The 17484-nt window shown below is 36.5% G+C and overlaps 2 protein-coding genes and 1 pseudogene across 2 annotated transcripts; all 3 read left to right on the forward strand.

Moving 5' to 3' along the window:
- Positions 1 to 1204: 1204 nt before the first annotated feature.
- LOC113780763 lies at positions 1205 to 4004 on the forward strand (annotated as a pseudogene).
- A 2262-nt stretch (positions 4005 to 6266) lies between these two features.
- Positions 6267 to 10292, forward strand: LOC113779776 (probable glycosyltransferase At5g03795). The gene is made up of 5 exons (XM_027325490.1): positions 6267 to 6437; positions 7064 to 7942; positions 8073 to 8209; positions 8864 to 9212; positions 9489 to 10292. The coding sequence occupies exons 2-5, from the start codon at positions 7103 to 7105 to the stop codon at positions 10152 to 10154; spliced, it is 1992 nt and encodes a 663-aa protein (XP_027181291.1). The 5' UTR covers positions 6267 to 6437; positions 7064 to 7102; the 3' UTR covers positions 10155 to 10292.
- Positions 10293 to 10428: 136 nt separating this feature from the next.
- On the forward strand, positions 10429 to 15473 carry LOC113779118 (probable glycosyltransferase At5g03795). The gene is made up of 5 exons (XM_027324571.1): positions 10429 to 11019; positions 11920 to 13386; positions 13464 to 13594; positions 14040 to 14388; positions 14799 to 15473. The coding sequence occupies exons 2-5, from the start codon at positions 12706 to 12708 to the stop codon at positions 15459 to 15461; spliced, it is 1824 nt and encodes a 607-aa protein (XP_027180372.1). The 5' UTR covers positions 10429 to 11019; positions 11920 to 12705; the 3' UTR covers positions 15462 to 15473.
- The last annotated feature ends 2011 nt before the right edge of the window (positions 15474 to 17484 follow it).

A 17484-nucleotide genomic window follows, 5' to 3' on the forward strand; every position in this document is an offset into this window, starting at 1 on the left:
TGTAATTCCGCTTTTTATGTGCCATATGGCTGGCAAATTTACAGGGAAGAAACATAATCACTCAGGATCTGTTTGCTCAAGTGAGATTAGAAAGGGAAAGGCAGGGGCTAATACCATGGAAGTGCTTTTTTGTTCTCAATGGTGTGAATTCATGCTAGTTGTATTCCTGTATGACTTTGATCTCATTGGTGTGAATTCATGCTTCATCAAGAGTGACATATTTGGACTTTCTCGACTTTGAAGTTGTTAGGAATCATCTGTGTCTAGAATATCTCTGAATTAATCAGGATAATGGGCCGCAGGGAACGTGAAATTTCGTTTGAAAATAGAATGCTTCTTTGGTTCATTGGACTGGTGCTGGCATCAGTTCTACTGCTTCAGTATTTTGAACTTCCTTATGGACATGTTATATCAAACTTCTTTTCTGCTGGCAAGAATTACTCACATTTTACTGAAAAAGATCGTGCTGATGGGGTAGCTAATTTCTCTGTCGCTCTGGATAAAAGCAGCAGCTATTCAATGAATCAATCAGCATCAGAAAAAAATGGAGGTTCTGCTGCTTCCAATAAAATAAACGATGACAGAGCCTCTGAAGTCGAATTGTCACTTGAGGACTTGTATCACAATTTAACTTTCAGTACAAGGAAAAGAAACAACAGTGTAGAGACAGAGAAGGGAATATGAATACAGATTTGCAGCAAAACACGTTAACACTGACATGAATTCTGCTTCTGGTAGCATCCTGGTAGAAGATATTGCCTTGAGCGATGAAATGAGAAAGCTAAATGACAGCGTTGTGTCAGGAAATGTTACATTAGCACCGACGATGTCAGCGCATCAAGACAATTCTGGTAGACATACTGAGGGACGCGAGAAAGCTCCTTCGATATCAATTCTCTCCAACACAACTGCATTGGACAAAGATGTGGTGCTTGGACAGCAGCAGAGTCAGTTTGCCTTAATTGGTGGAATTTCTTCGAAGAAAGCTGTTCCCGCTACCTAGAAAACAACCAAAAGTACAGAAAGAACAGTGGTGACAATAAGGGAGCTGAATTACATGTTTCAGAGTCATACTTCATCACCTCCCAATTCAACGGTACATTCACCTCAATGTTATTTGGAACGAGCTGTTGTTGACATAAAAAGACCTTTGTTAATGCTTTCTTCTCTTCTTTAAATATGTCATTAGATACTACCGTCTTCAGCTAGAGATAAACAATTGCTCAAAGCAAGATTAGAGATGGAAAAAGTGGAAACTGTCAACGATAAATCTGGCTTATATGCTCCTATTTACTGGAACATTTCAAGGTTTGAGAGGTAAGTCGATAGCAGCTTGATTTTTCCTGATTCAGATGATTTCGATGGTCACACTAGATTTTATTCAGATTGGATTCTCAAAAAATCTAAAATCTGATACAGACACCATGAGTCTAGCATCTCATGGAGTAAACTTTATCTACTCCTCTTTCAGGTACGATAAACATTTTGCTCAATCTTGGTGTATAGTGACCTGACTGTTCCTTTAAAGATTACAATTTGGTCATTCATTTTATGGTCCAGAGTTGAGACCACAGAGTTGAATGAAAATTTATGAGCCTAATCAATAGCATAAAAATTTCAGCTACAATAGCAATTCTCCTTAACTTAAATTGCAAGATAATGAGTTCCTAAGTTGAATAGATGGATGACAAATTCAGAGAATGCTCAAGTTGTTTGAAAGGAAATCCTGTTTCTTTCATGTATCTTCAGGTAGGAATTTTGCGATGATAACTATTTCCAATGCAATAATCAGTATACTACTATATGTATGCTCAAAGTCATGATCATGCATGAGGCCTGCCAAAAAAAATACAAGAGAGACAAATAGAAAGAAGCTGATAAGTGAAGTTATAGGTTCTGGAAGTTCTCTTATCTAAGCATTGTTTCAGTGTTTAGACTGAAATGTTTTCATCAAAAAAATCCTGCTATTGGCTTCAGTTTCCCTCTATGAATGCTGTGGTGGCATACAAGGTTTCTCACGTAGAAAAGACTATTGGAGAACTTATCCTTTTTTCTGATAGTACTACTGGCTCATTTCATGAAAACTGTTCTGTTTGCTTGACCTGACCATGAAGAATCTCAGACATGGTCCCAGTGAGATTTCATCAATGTGGTTGGTCAAAAATGGCATAGCCTTACAATCTACAAATGCTGATTTTAGTAATTTCTGTTTCGCTCTTAACTCTTGTTAATAGGAAAAGGTGATCATGTGCTTCTAAATCCTGATGTCAAGAATATTTGAACTTAATTGAAATAGACCTGAAGTTCAGTTGCAACCTGCAAGTGTGCAACCTTGCAGTTCAGAATGCATTTTTGTGTGGATTCAGTGGCATATCTAAAAGATGGAAGTTAATTTATCTACTTAACAGGGATTGGAAACTTCTGTATGGTCCAGAGTAGGAGTTCTGGGCAAGAAGGGAGATAGAGAAGTTTTAAAAATCTAATTTGTTAGGTGTGAAAGACTTTATCAGTCATAGAAGTGTTATTCAAACTTCTGAGAGTTTTGAAATGTTCTTGGCAACTTTATCTTTTACAAAGAAGAAAAAAGAGAAAGGCCTATTTCTTCAGCGATATTGAACTGCATTTTGCAGTATGATATGACCAATTATATTGTCACACTTCTATAGTATGACCACTTCAAACCATTAATGCAGGAGCTATGAGTTAATGGAACAAACGCTGAAGATTTATATCTACAAGGAGGGGAAAAGACCCGTATTCCATCAGCCTAGGCTCACCGGAATTTATGCTTCAGAGGGTTGGTTCATGAGTCTTCTGCAAGAAAGCAAACAATATGTTACAACTAATCCAGAAGAGGCCCTCCTGTTTTACTTCCCTTTTAGTTCTCAAATTCTGGAAGAGATCGTATACGTGCCCAATTCTCGCAGTTTTGACACTTTAAAACAGTATCTGAGAAACTACCTTGATATGATCAAAGCAAGGTACTCTTTCTGGAATAGAACTTCTGGTGCTGACCATTTTCTGGTTGCTTGCCATGACTGGGTAAGTATTCATGCACTTTTGTACGCTTTTAAACTAATGCTGGATAATTGGAGCAATTTTACCAGGCATTTCTAACTAATTCCTTTCACATGTTGTTCTAGCTTATTAAAACGAGAAATTCAGGACTGTCTTCTTCCTCTATGATCAAATGCTAGTTTCTAAGTTTATAAGTCTTTAAATGTTTACTCATATTTATAGGCTCCAGAGGAAACTAAAACACTGATGGCTTATTGCATAAGAGCTCTATGCAATGCTGATATGAAAGAAGGCTTCCAGTTGGGCAAGGATGTATCTCTTCCAGAAACAAATGTGCACTCAGCGCAGTTTTCAACTAGAGGTCTTGGAGGTAAACCTCCTTCTCAGAGGCAAATCCTTGCTTTCTTTGCCGGTAATATGCATGGCTATGTTCGACCTCTTCTGCTACAACACTGGGAAAACAAAGATCCTGACATGAAGATAGTTGGTCGGTTGCGCAAGGATAGCTACATCCAACAGATGAAGAGCAGCAAGTTCTGCATATGTGCGAGAGGTTATGAAGTCAACAGTCCAAGGTTAGTCGAGGCAATCATGTATGGCTGTGTTCCAGTGATTATATCAGACAATTATGTGCCTCCATTCCTTGAAGTTCTGAACTGGGAAAAGTTTGCCATTTTTGTTCTCGAGAAGGATATACCGAATTTGAAGACTATACTCATGTCAATATCACACAGGAGGTATCTTGTAATGCAGCACAGGGTTAAGCAGGTAAGACCCATTTCCTGTGGCATCAGTTACCTGTGAAGCAAAGCCCTGATAACATTTACAAGCTGAGCAGAAGGCATTATTACAATAATAATCCCCTCCTCCACCTCCATCCTTTTCTGTCACTTCAGGCAGACTATGCAGAAGTAGGGAAGACAACAAGAAATGTGTATTCGCCAAGGAATTTTACTGTACTAAAAGGCCTTCCTGGTGTGACATAAGAACCAAAAAAGAAGAAAGAATTGCATTTTGTTAAATTTTTTTTGGTTCATATTACTTCATCTCGAAGGATAAGATCAAGGAAAGAAAGGAAATAATTAGCTAAACAAGTTAAAAGTGGACAATCACAAGATTAAATACTTCACTTTTTCACTTTTTTTTTGCCTCTTCTTTTCAGGAAAAATGTTAAATCAGAACGAACATTGGGGTCATAGTGTTCATGAATCTATTAAGACACTGTAGGAAAGCATGGTATCCAATTCCGACACCAGAAATGTAATGAAAATTGTCGCTATTTTACTTGCACCATCAGAATTTATTGTTATTACGACTTTGCATTTAAAGCATTGATTTGAAAAAAGAAAAGGAAAGCACCTCTCTTTATCACTTGCTTTCTATCATTTTTTATTTACATTATTAGTTTTGAGATAAAAAAAAAAGTAATCTAAGGTTGTAGTTTAATTTCTTATTCGATATACATTATATGATATACGAGCAAATAAGAGAAAATGTGGTTATGTGCGAGAAATAATATAGTATATACATACATAAAAGATAATGAGAAAAAATAACCTTGCCCTATCTCCTTCAATAATTAAGATACTCATATTTAGCGAACAAGTAAAATAAAAGAAAATCAACGAAGACATTTCATCTTTAGCCAAAAAAAAAAAAAAATTAAGCAAGACTTCTATCCTAGAAACTATAGATTATCTTTTTCATTTTGTGTTTTTTTGAAAGTATATGCTTTTGTATTTGTAGTGGAATAAGACATAATTGATACTATTTGCAAATTCAGTTGTCACTGTCCCAAGAGGCAATAAGCCAATAAGCCAACAAGCAGCCTTTTGGTGACTTCAATTTCATAATGGGTGCAAAAAGCCAATAATGATGGGAGCCTTTTCCCAATATATCTGAAAGTCCCAAGAGGGTCTGAAATAGCATATTAACAGTCCAACCCAGAACCCATAACTTACCAAACCCCGCCACACAGATTCGGCTTTCTACATTAATTGCATTCCTGATTTCCTTCCCCGCCCCTCATGCACAGTTCGATTGGTCTCAGTAAACCTCCTTAGGAACTGGTGTTCAGTACCCACAAGGGTTTGAGTCCCGTAATTAACGTGTGTTCGGGGGATGAGGCTTCTTTTTCCGGACCGGAGTGGGATTAGTCGGGTCCCGTAAAAATTGATCCGGACACCTACTCCGTCAGCCAAAAAAAAAAAAAAAAAGATTTCCTTCTCCACTGGGCCACTACTACTCGTGTAAAGTACTGTAGTATAATCTACCAAAGGGCAGACACAGTGTGTGTATATATGGAGGTGTGTGTGTGTTTTTTGATTTAAAATGATTAATAACATGGCCCAAGGGCTACGAAATTGAGAAAATAAGCACATAAAAATATATTTTGTTGAATTGCATTTTTTTCTTTAAAAAAATTTTACGTTTTTTGTAATCACATATTTCAATCCTTTTTACCTTATATATATATCAAAAGACAGACATAACGTGTGTATGTGTGTGTTTTTATTGTTGATTAAAACGATCCTTTGGAGGTTTTAGCAAATTTAGGCTTAATAACATGGCCCAAGGGCTACGAAATTGAGGGAAAAATGATTTAAAAAAAAAGATTTCAAACTTCGTTTTCTACATTTTATTTAACTTTTTAATAACTTGCTCTTCTTAATTCTTTTTTTTTTCAAAAAGAGGATTCTGGGAAAAATATTTCGAGGAGTTGGGCACCAAATAAAATTGGATAGTTCAGGAATTTGAGAGCTTTGAATTAATCACTGATTTGATTGCCATCTTACTCGGTCTTTTATGGAATAAGTTATGTCTATCTTTCGAAAAAAATAATAAAAAATTAAAACGTGTAATATTATCCATCAATCACTTATCAAACTATTTGGACAAAAAACAAAACAAAAATTAAATCAAGCCAAAAACTATCAATTTTCTACTTAACAAAGTTCCAGTGTCTTCTCTTTCCTTTCCTTTCCTTTTAAAAGCAATTAGAAACTAGGGAATTTTTTTTTTTTATTATTTCAAGAGTACATAATTATCTTCAACTTCTAATTCACTCCCCAAAAAAAAAAAAAAAACAAAGAAACTCATACAAGATGTACACGCACCGACACCCGCGTGTGGGACAGGCAGGCAACAGTGACGTAGGCATATGATTGTGTAAAGTAACATCCAAAGTTGTTAATTGGAAAATGAAGCTTGGTAAGCCGTCACCTCATCCTATTCATAATATTCAATTAGTACATGACTGTTTTATATTTCTCAATTCTCAGCCCTGTAGATTTCTTCTCTTCTTTTCTTTCTTCTTTCGGGGCTTGAAACTTTCTCTGTGGTATAACTGAGTTTTGGCCTTTGCATAGGAGCATATTTCTTCTGGTTTCACTATTTTTTGTCTTTCCCAGCTTGTACAGGTCAGTTGAGCTTCTATTCCATCTGGGTTTTTCGAATTTTTAACGGGTTTTAATTTTCTTGAATTTTTTTCTTGTTATGTGCCTGTTCTTTTTTTATGCTAAAACAGTTCTGGGTTGTCAAGGAATCTTTCTTTCCATTCACTATTGTTATCATTATTATTCTTGACGGTGAAGTGGTTTGTTGGTGTAGCCCATTTTATTTGTTGTAGTCCGTGTTCCTATTTGTTGAATTCAAAGGGAATGGAAATCTTGAAAGTATAGAATAAATGCAAGTATAGCAAAATTGTTTAAGGATTAGTTAAGCGTTGAAGATGGTTCATTGGTTAATAAGACCTCACTCATTTGTTTGGCCAGCTTAACTTTTATAATCTGTATATTCTAATTGCTTTATTCCAAGCAACTGGAATTATTGAAGAATAACTACAAAGGAGGTAACCATTGCCGGCAGTCTAATTCTGATCCTGTTTATCTGATTTGTTTTAATGGTGGATTAGTTACTGCTTCGAGATCAGAATTGTTGTATTTCTTTGATGTTTCGCATACTAGTGTGGAATTAATTGAGTTGAAAACGGTGGAAAAGCAAGGTCAGAGTGACTAACAAATAGTGTTACTCGGGATCTGTGCAGAGGTGGAAGAGCTCATGTTGATTGAGTTGCTGATTTAATATGAACAAATATCGACTCACAAGCCTGATCGAAAGCAGGAGGCTGCTATGGCTACTTGCAGTGTTATTTGCTCTGGTTTTCTGTGTGCAATATTTTGAGCTTCCTTATGGAAATGCTTTTTTGGCCTTATTTTTGTCTGGCAATGCTGAAGTTTCATCAGTGGGAAACTCCTCTATAGGAAATTCATCAAGTGGCTTCTATGTTGGGAAGTCATTGGTTGATGGAAGCTTGAATTTTTCTAACAGCTTAAATTACACAGACCCTAGCACCTCTTACGGGGGTAGTGATGTAACTGAGCTTTTCGACGGAACAGATGCAAAGGCAAAACATTCTGATGATGACTCCTTAGATGTGGTTGCTGATAGTGACCCTGAAGATGAATCTCCATCGAAGGACTTCATTGATATGAACCACAACTCAACAGCGGCAGAGGTAGTAGGAAATCCTAGCCTAGCACCAGAGAAGGCTGTGGAGCCTAATCAAACTGTACCAGCATCAGATTCAAATGCTACTTCAAATAATAACATTTCACTGGACAGAATTGAGGGACGAAATATTGCACCAGTATCAGTTGGAAATGACATCTTGGATAGCAGCCTTTCAAACACTTCAGATGCATTGCAACCATCAGATTCACCATCTTCCATGGACAAAGACGCTACCAATGCACTTCAGAAAACTAGCATTCCTGAATTTCTGAAAACTGATCTTGCTCCTTCAGTCAATTATTCTTCTAGGAATGCAATCCCCAAAGTGAAAGATAGCCCTGAAGATGCAGTGGCGTCACTTTCAAAGATGAATGATATGCTTCTTCAGAGTCTCACTTCCTATCATTCAATGGTATGTGAAAATATTATTTAGTTTGACCGTGTAAGATCTGAATTCCATAGCAGAAGCTTAATCTTCTGTCTTCTTTGTTGTTGCTCGTCTGAATTCAATTGTTTCCATTTTCTTTGCATTTCCTCTGTAGAGACCATGGTGGAGTAAAGGTACTGATCAAGAGTTAATACTTGCAAGATCCCTCATAGAGAATGCCCCCAGTGTCCAGAATGACCCTAAGCTCAACCAATTTGCTCCTCTATACCGTAATTTTTCAATGTTTAGAAGGCAAGTTATGGAGATCTTGTTGGCAACTGTTTACTATTAGTTACTACTTTATTCCTTTTCCTAGTTTATCACGGAGACATGTATTGCTATTGAAGTTGTGCTACTAAACACGTAATTGCATTCACCAAATTCCCACCTTCTTCCTATAGCTTGAACGTTGCTTGCTTAGCCATGGCTGGAGATTTTACAAAATATGCATTTTGTTGGAGGTAGTAATACTGAGGAAAAAGTTGCAAGCTAGCACGTAGCAGCTCATGTTTATGGCTTATTCTGTTGAATGTAGAATGAGAACCTCAAGTTTTTCCTTGCTTTTGTACATATGGATGTTTGGTGAACTTCAGGTTGAGCCTTGAAGCCTTTTATGATCAGTAATATTCCGTCAAAGGCCCTATCTCAAGCAGTTAGTTTGCTGCGTTGAAAATGAATATTTTAAATGCAGAATTACATCTGTTAGTAAGAGAAGCTTTTTCTGCACTTAATTCTATGTACAATTGTGAAGCTAAGCATTCAACCAACAATGACTTGAAAATATTTATCTGAACTGTTGCTCAATAATGGCAAAAGATAATCTTAAGCTGTTTTAGTCCTGAGGATGTTGACTTCCAGCTTCCACATGCAAGGCTTTTATTAAGACAACTGAAATTTCTACTGCAGGAGCTACGAATTAATGGAACAGACTCTCAAGGTTTACATTTACAAAGAAGGAGAAAGACCAATATTCCATCAACCAGTGCTCCAAGGGATATATGCTTCTGAGGGATGGTTTATGAAGCTGCTCAAATCAAGCAAACATTTTGTTACCAAGAATCCGAAAAAAGCTCACTTATTCTACTTACCTTTTAGTACAAGGATGTTGGAGGAGACATTATATGTGCCTAATTCTCACAGTAGGAAGAACTTAATTCAGTGCTTGAGAAATTACCTCAGCTTAATCACAAGTAGATATTCATTCTGGAATAGAACTGGAGGAGCTGATCATTTTGTTGTAGCCTGCCATGACTGGGTATGCATCGTAATTTCTCTACTACTTAGTCAAACAGGTTATTTTCAATCTCTGTGTAGAGCTGCAAAATGAGCTTTTTTTACTAGAACCGCTGTGCTATAGTTTATTTTCATATTTTAGGACAGATTTATCTACTTCTTGAAAGATTTGTGTGGTGGCTTCCAATCTAATTTACAGATCTTTTGCTTCAAGTTCCCAAGAAAACAGGCTGGGAAAAAGTTGTGCAGATAAAATATTGAATAAACATCTGTTGACATACATGTAATTGTATGGCAGGCTCCAGCTGAGACGAGAAAAATCATGGCACATTGCATAAGAGCTCTATGCAATTCGGATATTAAAGAGGGCTTTCAATTTGGCAAAGATGTATCTCTTGCAGAAACATATGTACGCTTACCTCAGCATCCTCTTAGACAAGTTGGCGGGCGACCTCCCTCCAAGCGAAAAATTCTTGCTTTCTTTGCTGGAAACATGCATGGATATCTCCGTCCTATACTGCTGGAGCACTGGGAGAATAAAGATCCTGACATGAAAATCTTTGGCCCATTGCCTAAGGTGAAGGGCCAAATGAGCTACATCCAGCACATGCAGAGCAGCAAGTATTGCATATGTGCAAGAGGCTACGAAGTAAATAGTCCACGTGTAGTTGAGGCCATCTTTTATGAGTGTGTTCCTGTCATTATATCTGACAATTTTGTGCCTCCTTTCTTTGAAACACTAAAATGGGAGTCCTTCGCCATTTTTGTCCCAGAAAAGGATATCCCAAACTTGAAAAACATACTTCTGTCAATCCCAGAGAAGAGGTATCGAAAAATGCAGAAGAGGGTTAAGCTGGTACAGCAACATTTTCTTTGGCATCCTAGGCCTGTAAAGTACGACATTTTCCATATGATACTCCATTCAATTTGGTATACCAGAGTTTTCCAAATAAGTTCCAAGTGATAGATGTCAGATATTTGAAAGAAACGTACTAGAAATTTAGATCTGTAGTGCAGGTGTTTGATTTCTTGCTGTACATAACTGTTAAAAGTAATTATTTCTGTTATTATATGGGCAATAATGTATCCTCTCTTCTCTTTCTGTGTGTGTGTGGCTGTGTCTGAACATGAATTAGGAAACATTAATCACGTGATCTCGAGGTGGACTCTCAAAAAATTGAGAGGAACATTTCTGCCCGGCTGTGTTGTTAAACCCACCCCTTCTATACTTGGCCCCGTTGCCTCTCAACTTCTTTCTTTGTTTCTTCTTGGGATCGCGCCGGTCTCCTCCCCAGTCCTCTCTACTGTCCACTCCTCCATTCCCCTTTGTCCTCCCTCACGCCCAACCCACCATCATCAGTTAAACCCTCCCCCCACAAACACGAAAAAAAAAAAAACAAAAAGAAAAAAAATCAAACGTTGCTGGCGCTGCAATTTCATTCATCGGGTGGCATCAGTCACCGGTTCATCCTGCCTCCGGGTTGTGCTCCGACAACTTTTGTTCATCTTTTCCCCTTCAATACCCAGAATTATGTTAGGGTAAATGGTGATTATTTCCCTTTAACTCCGAAAATCATGGTTGGGTTAAATTATGCTTGGAATTGAAATTATGGCTGTATGTTATTCTTGGTTGAAAACCCATTTGAAGGCAAATGCTGTTGTTAAACCCGTAAGGCTGGCCTTAAAAAAAATTAAAAATAAATTGGTGGAGTTGAGTTGAAAGAGCGATCTCGTCTAATCATTCTTGAAGGCAGCCGTAGTACTCTTTATTTCTTCTCGTCAGCTATCCCAGATAGTGGAGTTCCATTCCTTGTCTGATCCCCAGCAAGGTAATGATAGATAATCTAATGTTTCCTTGATCATTAAGTTTAATTTTATGAGATATAAGTCACTGAAAAAAGTTCTGAATTTGTGCTCATGGGATTAACTGTCTGCAGGTAACTTATATAGCGACTCTGTGTATGCAATAATCATGCTGGTTTTCCGTTGTAGTTCTTCTCTAATGATTACTGGATTTGGGGTAAGAAAAGGGAACAGGGAAAAGAAGAAATTTTTAGTAGAAGGAACAAAGAAAAAGAAAAAGAAAATAATTTTTGGAATTGTCTAGGGCATGAAATTGTAGCAACCCAAATTAACTGCAGCAAATTTTGTGATGTATAAAGCTGAAATTATACGCAGAAAGAACAATGAAGCCTAATGTTTTTTTCGTACCAGAAAGGTGATGCTTTCTTATGTTTGGACCTCTTTTGTTTGTGTGAAAGCAACCTATATGTTTCTTTCCATAAGGTTTAGGGTAAAAATGCAGTTTTGACAAATATCGTTTGCCTGATGTAAATGAATTGGCTTCATTATGTGGCTTGTCTATGTGCATTTTAAGGTCCGAAGTGCAATAATGAAAATGAAGAATTTGAAGAATTAAACAAAATAACGAAAATCTGGTGACAAAGCATAATGGTCTGATTTTTAACACAATGCAAGTGTTGCATACAAGTTGTCTTTTTTCACTGCATTCAAGAAGCATTGAATTTCAGTGTTCACCCTGAGCTAAAAAGTTGCAGAAAATAATCTAGCATGTCCTATTCGGAGATTACATGCCAACATTAATTACCTATTACATACCATCATTAATTACCTATTACTCAACATGTATCTGTTTTTATCTATGAGAACATGTTATCACGCATTTAATCAGTTTGAAAGTGTGTTTCTCTTCTTCTTTTGGCCTTCAGGTAGTGCTCAAACGAATTTTTTGGTGATTAAAACACGTCTATCATGTGATGGCTACGATAAATGCCAGTTGACTACAGAATCTTGCTGGTTGGATATCTGATACATGGTCTTTATTTGGTTCTTTCTTCTATTAAATCTTCCCTGTTGACTGTTATCCGTTGCTAATCCTGGAAGAAAATAAGGTTCAAAAGCTGCTGGATACCTGGAAAGCCACTTTCTTCACAGGATACGACTGTACATAAGACTTTGTTCAAGGTGCTTTAGTTTGAGAACCATTTGGTTGCTCTTCAGGACTTTTTTCAGATATTTTCACATACCAATGAAACTTGCAGATGGTAAGGTCTTACGAGAGACTGCAAATAAAGGACTCTGGAAATTACTATAGGTTCTTTTTGAAGGACTAAAAAGGACAATGATTCATCAGCTCATTCTTGAATATGAAGCAGTGAATAGACGGGGGAAAATGTGCAGAATATGCTTAGGAAGGAAGTCGGGGGAAACTTGATTGGAATGTTTGTCTTTTCACCATCAATCAGCAATTTTAATGACTCAGAAGCGTATCCTGTGAATGTCTAGTGGAGAAGTTTCCTCTTTTTAGTTAATTAATGGACTTCAAAGCCGTTTCAGCTGCTGTTAAGTCATCGTGCAGAAATGCAAGACAATGTGATACTATGAATGTGGCAAGAGTCCATTTTCAATCTGTGACTTCCAGATTGATTTTGCAATGTCCAAAGGTTGACATATAAAGTTCACGTGTTCCGCATTTAGATAGTTAAAAGTGTGTTATGGATCCAGGATCCCAATTTATATGTGCAAGTCATTTAAAGACTAGGAGATCGTTCTGGGTATTGGGAATAACATTTGGTATATTTGTTGCCATTCAGTTTTCTGCACTTCCAAACAGTAGTACCATATCGTCTCTGTTTTCTGCTGGAAAATTTACCTTATTTGGGAGATGGGATTTTGAGGCCAAGAATCAGTCAGCCTCTAGAACTGCTGGTAATCCTAAAAACACTTACTTGGTCAAAGATTCAGCATCTAGTTCCACTTTTGAGGACAGTAGAAATTCTAAGCTTAATAATTCATCTCCAAGTGTTCCAGAAATCTTTGATAGTTCAGCCAGCAATAAGCAAATTGAAGAGTTTTCTTCATCCATTGCGCCACATGCAAGCTCAGGTTCTGTTCCCCAACAGCTTACAGTTGCTTTTCCTCCTGCAGTTTCTTCACCTATTACAACATCTCAAATAAATATGGACTTGGTAAGTCCTGCGATGTCAGTGCAGAATCATGAAAAACATATAATGAAAACAGATGAGAAAGGAAGCTTAATGCAGAGAAATGTAAGCTTGCTACATAACAATTCTTCTGTAGGGCATGGAAAGTCTAGTTTGCCAACATCAGCTGTATATTCAATATCTGCAATGAACAAGTTATTGCTGCAAAGTCAGTCCCTACCTCGTGCAGTGGTACGTCAATGTGATATAAGGTCTATGTGATTTGGCTTGAAAAAGAATTTGAGTTCATTAACTTTTTTTTTTAACAGATAGTGAAATGGAATTCAACTGCTGATCAGGAACTGCATTATGCAAAGTCACAGATACAGGATGCACCAGTTCATCGAAATAGCACAGAACTTTATGCTCCTCTTTACAGAAATGTGTCGATGTTTAAAAGGTATACATTGTCACCGGTTAGCTTCATCTTTGTCCTTTTCTTTTTTCTTGACAATTTGAAGTTTTATAAAAAATGAATTTTCAAACCCTTTAGAGCATTGTAGCTTTTTATGTCAGGAGAAATGGGCAGACGCTCTGAACTCCAACCCACAGAACATAAAATATGCAAAGAAGTGGAACTTTTTAGTCTCTGACAATTGCTTCACTTCTTCAATCTTGGTTGTGGAAAAGGAATTTGGCGGCTTAATGGCTTTATGTCCTTTACATTAAAAAAAAATTACAAATTCAGTCATTAAAACTATACTCTCTTTCCCCTACAATTTTATGAAACACATAAAGTTGCCTTTCTGTAGTAATACCTATCTTTAGAAGCCTTACCCTAATTTTCTCCTGGCATTTTCTTGTGCTGACTACTTACATAAATAACAATTTCATTGCATTTGCAGGAGCTATGAGTTAATGGATAAGGTGCTTAAAGTTTACATCTATAAGGAAGGAGAAAAACCAATTTTCCATGAGTCAATAGTTGAAGGGATATATGCTTCTGAAGGATGGTTTTTGAAGTTAATGGAATCAAATAAGCAATATGCTACTGATGATCCCGCCAAAGCCCATTTATTTTACTTACCTTTTAGTTCGCGTTTGCTTCAGTTAACACTTTATGTGCGTCATTCACACAGTCGTAATAACCTCATTGAGTACATGAAGCGCTATGTAGGCATGCTCGGCCAAAAGTATCCATTCTGGAACAGAACCAATGGAGAAGACCATTTCCTTGCAGCTTGTCATGATTGGGTATGCCACTGTTATTCTTGCTGTTATTGAGTATTGACTACTACAAGATCTTTTTATGCTAGATAGGGTTTGACTCTTTCTGTTTGTTTGATTTTCTAGAGGGGATTTGAAAGTTTTAGAGTAGACCATTATATCCTTCGGACTGACTTCTGCATTAGTTCATATTATGTATATATTTAACAAGTTGAACATCATATATTTGCAATAATGATCGTCCAAGTAAATAACCTAGCTAGAAGCTGTTGTGTTAACATAAAGTCTGTCTAAGGCTTATGACGCATTGAAAAGTATTACCTATTTGCCCGTTACCATAAAAGGGAGTTACTGAGGTTTCACTTCTTGCAACATGCTTTCTCGGAATTTGGTCAAATTTGAAGAACATGTTTTCTCTTGAAATTGCTGCTATCCAGGCTCCTGCTGAAACAAGAGGTCCTATGCTTAGTTGCCTAAGAGCACTATGCAATGCTGACATCAATGTGGGCTTTGAGATAGGCAAGGATGTTGCCCTTCCGACAGTTTATGTACGCTCAGCTCAGAACCCTCTCAAGGATATTGGAGGTAAACCTCCATCTCAACGACCAATCTTGGCTTTCTTTGCTGGTTATATGCACGGGAATGTTCGTCCATTACTCCTGGATTACTGGGGTAAAGATCCTGACATGAGAATCTTTGGTCGAATGCCTCATGTCAAAGGTAATAAGAACTACATTGAGCATATGAAGAGCAGCAAATATTGCATCTGTGCAAAAGGCTATGCAGTCCATAGCCCACGAGTTGTGGAATCTATCTTCTATGAATGTGTTCCAGTTATAATATCTGATAACTATGTGCCTCCTTTCTTTGAGGTTTTGAATTGGGAATCCTTTGCTGTTTTCGTTTTAGAGAAGGACATACCAAAGTTGAAGGATATACTCCTTTCCATCCCAGAGGAAAAGTACCTTGAAATGCAAAAGAGAGTGAAAGAGGTTCAGAAACATTTTCTTTGGCATGCTGATCCTGTAAAATACGATATGTTCCATATGATTCTGCACTCTGTTTGGTACAACAGAGTTTTTAGAATCCAATCTCCCTGATATTTGTGAAGAGCCAGTTGACTTAGTAACAGTTGCAACACTCAAAATTTGACTGATATTATTACTCTCCAATCCATCACTAAGAAATGCTTCGTGGTTGGGACTTCAAGAAAATTGGTTTAACATCTTAAAACTGCAAATATGCCTTTGTACAATGGAGATGACCAAAAAAAATCATTCTTTGTCCTTTTGCCCCTTTTTAGGCAATGGATTATTGGCTTTTAGCAAGGAATAACTTGAATCTTTTCAACAATACTGAAATAACCATATGCTTTATGCATTCACCAATATATAGAATAGATTAACTTTGTTCCCCTGTCTTAGACAGGTTGTAAAGCTTATGTGTGCCTTTGCTCAATACCTCGTACGGTTATCTTCTTTTGCAATGAATATAAATTATTGTTTCAAAATAGAAAAGATTTCCGACAATTTAGGCAAGAGTAGTTAAATTAGTGTGGAGTTTCATACCATGAATGCAATGGATATTCCAAAAAGAAATTGTAAATGATGTAATGAAGTTTAGTGAAATAAGAAAAAAAATTATTTATCAAGAAAAAGAAATTAAAAAAGGAAATAGACACATACTCATCTAATTTATACAAACGAAAGGGAAAATTGTTTAAAGCATCCCTCACATTTTGATAAATAAATTTTTCTATCTCTCACTTTTAAAATGTTAATTTTACGTTTCTTACAAATTTAAGTCAGCAAAATTTAACCCCCAAACTAGGTTTTTCACCACATTTTGCCTAGATCCCTCATATGTGGTCATTTTTTAAAGGGCAAAAAGATTAGGTACTATTTGTAATTAAATAAATGGTCTGATCTATATTTATTTTTTTCTTCTAAAAAGCATAATCTAAACCAAAATATATTCTTTTTCTTAAAAAATTAAAATTTGACTCATATTCATTTTTGACTCAAAACAAGTGGAATCTAATTTTTTCTGTATGTTAAAAATGATCATATATGAATCATGTGGTGATTTCAAACTGAAAAGTAGTCAGAATACTAAATTGGAACCAGTTTTTGTTGACTTAAATTTGTAAGAAATATAAAATTAATATTTTAAAAATATAAAATAGAAAAATTCATTTGACAATCTTAAACAATTTTCCCTGAACAAAACAATGAGCTGCAAGCATGTGTACAACATCTTGTGCGGCGTCGTTTCATTGCTCCGTGCTGGTTGGTTGGGCAGGTGCACTTTTTCTGACAAAGTAATTATAGGGCCATCAGTTAACGTTAAATTCGTTGAATCCATTGACAGACTGACACATCATCCGTCATTGAGGGGACTTTTCTTGCGTCCATAAATTTTTGTACCAGTACTTTCTATTAATACTTTTTTCTTTCTCTTAAATCTTTTTTTTTTTGAACTTTTTTTTCTTAAATCTAGAATAAGAAGAATTGTTAAACTATGGAAACCACAATCTTGGACCAAATTTCAAGGTAACACTTTTGCGAGTCTAAATTGTCAAAGGGATACCTATGTGATATTTTTTTTTTGGGGGGGAATACCTAAGAGCATCAAATTTCATTTTATCCAACTGAGGTGTCTCTCAAAGATGGAAACTCGTGACACTAATCAATACAATTGGGAATCTCTCTTGTATGCCCACCTAACGTGGGGTATCTCACCCTGGCAAGCAAAGGAAAGAAATGGATTGATAAGTTTGGGTCGTTTGACTACCAAATAACTTAGGTTAATAACTTTGGATAAGTGAATTTCAGCCAAAAAAATATTTGGACCAGTCCTTGAATTTCTTTCGTGATAGTTGGTATTACACTGAACCTCACGTGGTTTTTTGCGCGAAGTGAGCCTGAACCAACGGATTATGATTCTTTATACGCAAGAGCGTGAAGGAAATTGTGTGCCATGTACGGGAGTCACCTCTAAAGTCAAAACATAATCTAAGTGCATGAGATTTACTTTTAGAATCTAAGCACAACTAAGTTTACAGTTTGGATTCTGACGTCCTTTGCAAGAACACAAAATCCCAAAGGAAGGGAGATTTCAAGT

Source organism: Coffea eugenioides, chromosome 8 (assembly GCF_003713205.1).
Source record: "Coffea eugenioides isolate CCC68of chromosome 8, Ceug_1.0, whole genome shotgun sequence".
Classification (NCBI taxonomy): Eukaryota; Viridiplantae; Streptophyta; class Magnoliopsida; order Gentianales; family Rubiaceae; genus Coffea; species Coffea eugenioides.

Coding starts and splice junctions, on each gene's coding strand:
- LOC113779776 (XM_027325490.1), top strand. CDS start 7,103: ATGAACAAATATCGACTCACAAGCCTGATCGAAAGCAGGAGGCTGCTA. Junction 7,943..8,072: donor TCACTTCCTATCATTCAATG/GTATGTGAAAAT, acceptor TTTCCTCTGTAG/AGACCATGGTGGAGTAAAGG. Junction 9,213..9,488: donor TTGTAGCCTGCCATGACTGG/GTATGCATCGTA, acceptor ATTGTATGGCAG/GCTCCAGCTGAGACGAGAAA.
- LOC113779118 (XM_027324571.1), top strand. CDS start 12,706: ATGGATCCAGGATCCCAATTTATATGTGCAAGTCATTTAAAGACTAGG. Junction 13,387..13,463: donor AGTCCCTACCTCGTGCAGTG/GTACGTCAATGT, acceptor TTTTTTTAACAG/ATAGTGAAATGGAATTCAAC. Junction 14,389..14,798: donor TTGCAGCTTGTCATGATTGG/GTATGCCACTGT, acceptor GCTGCTATCCAG/GCTCCTGCTGAAACAAGAGG.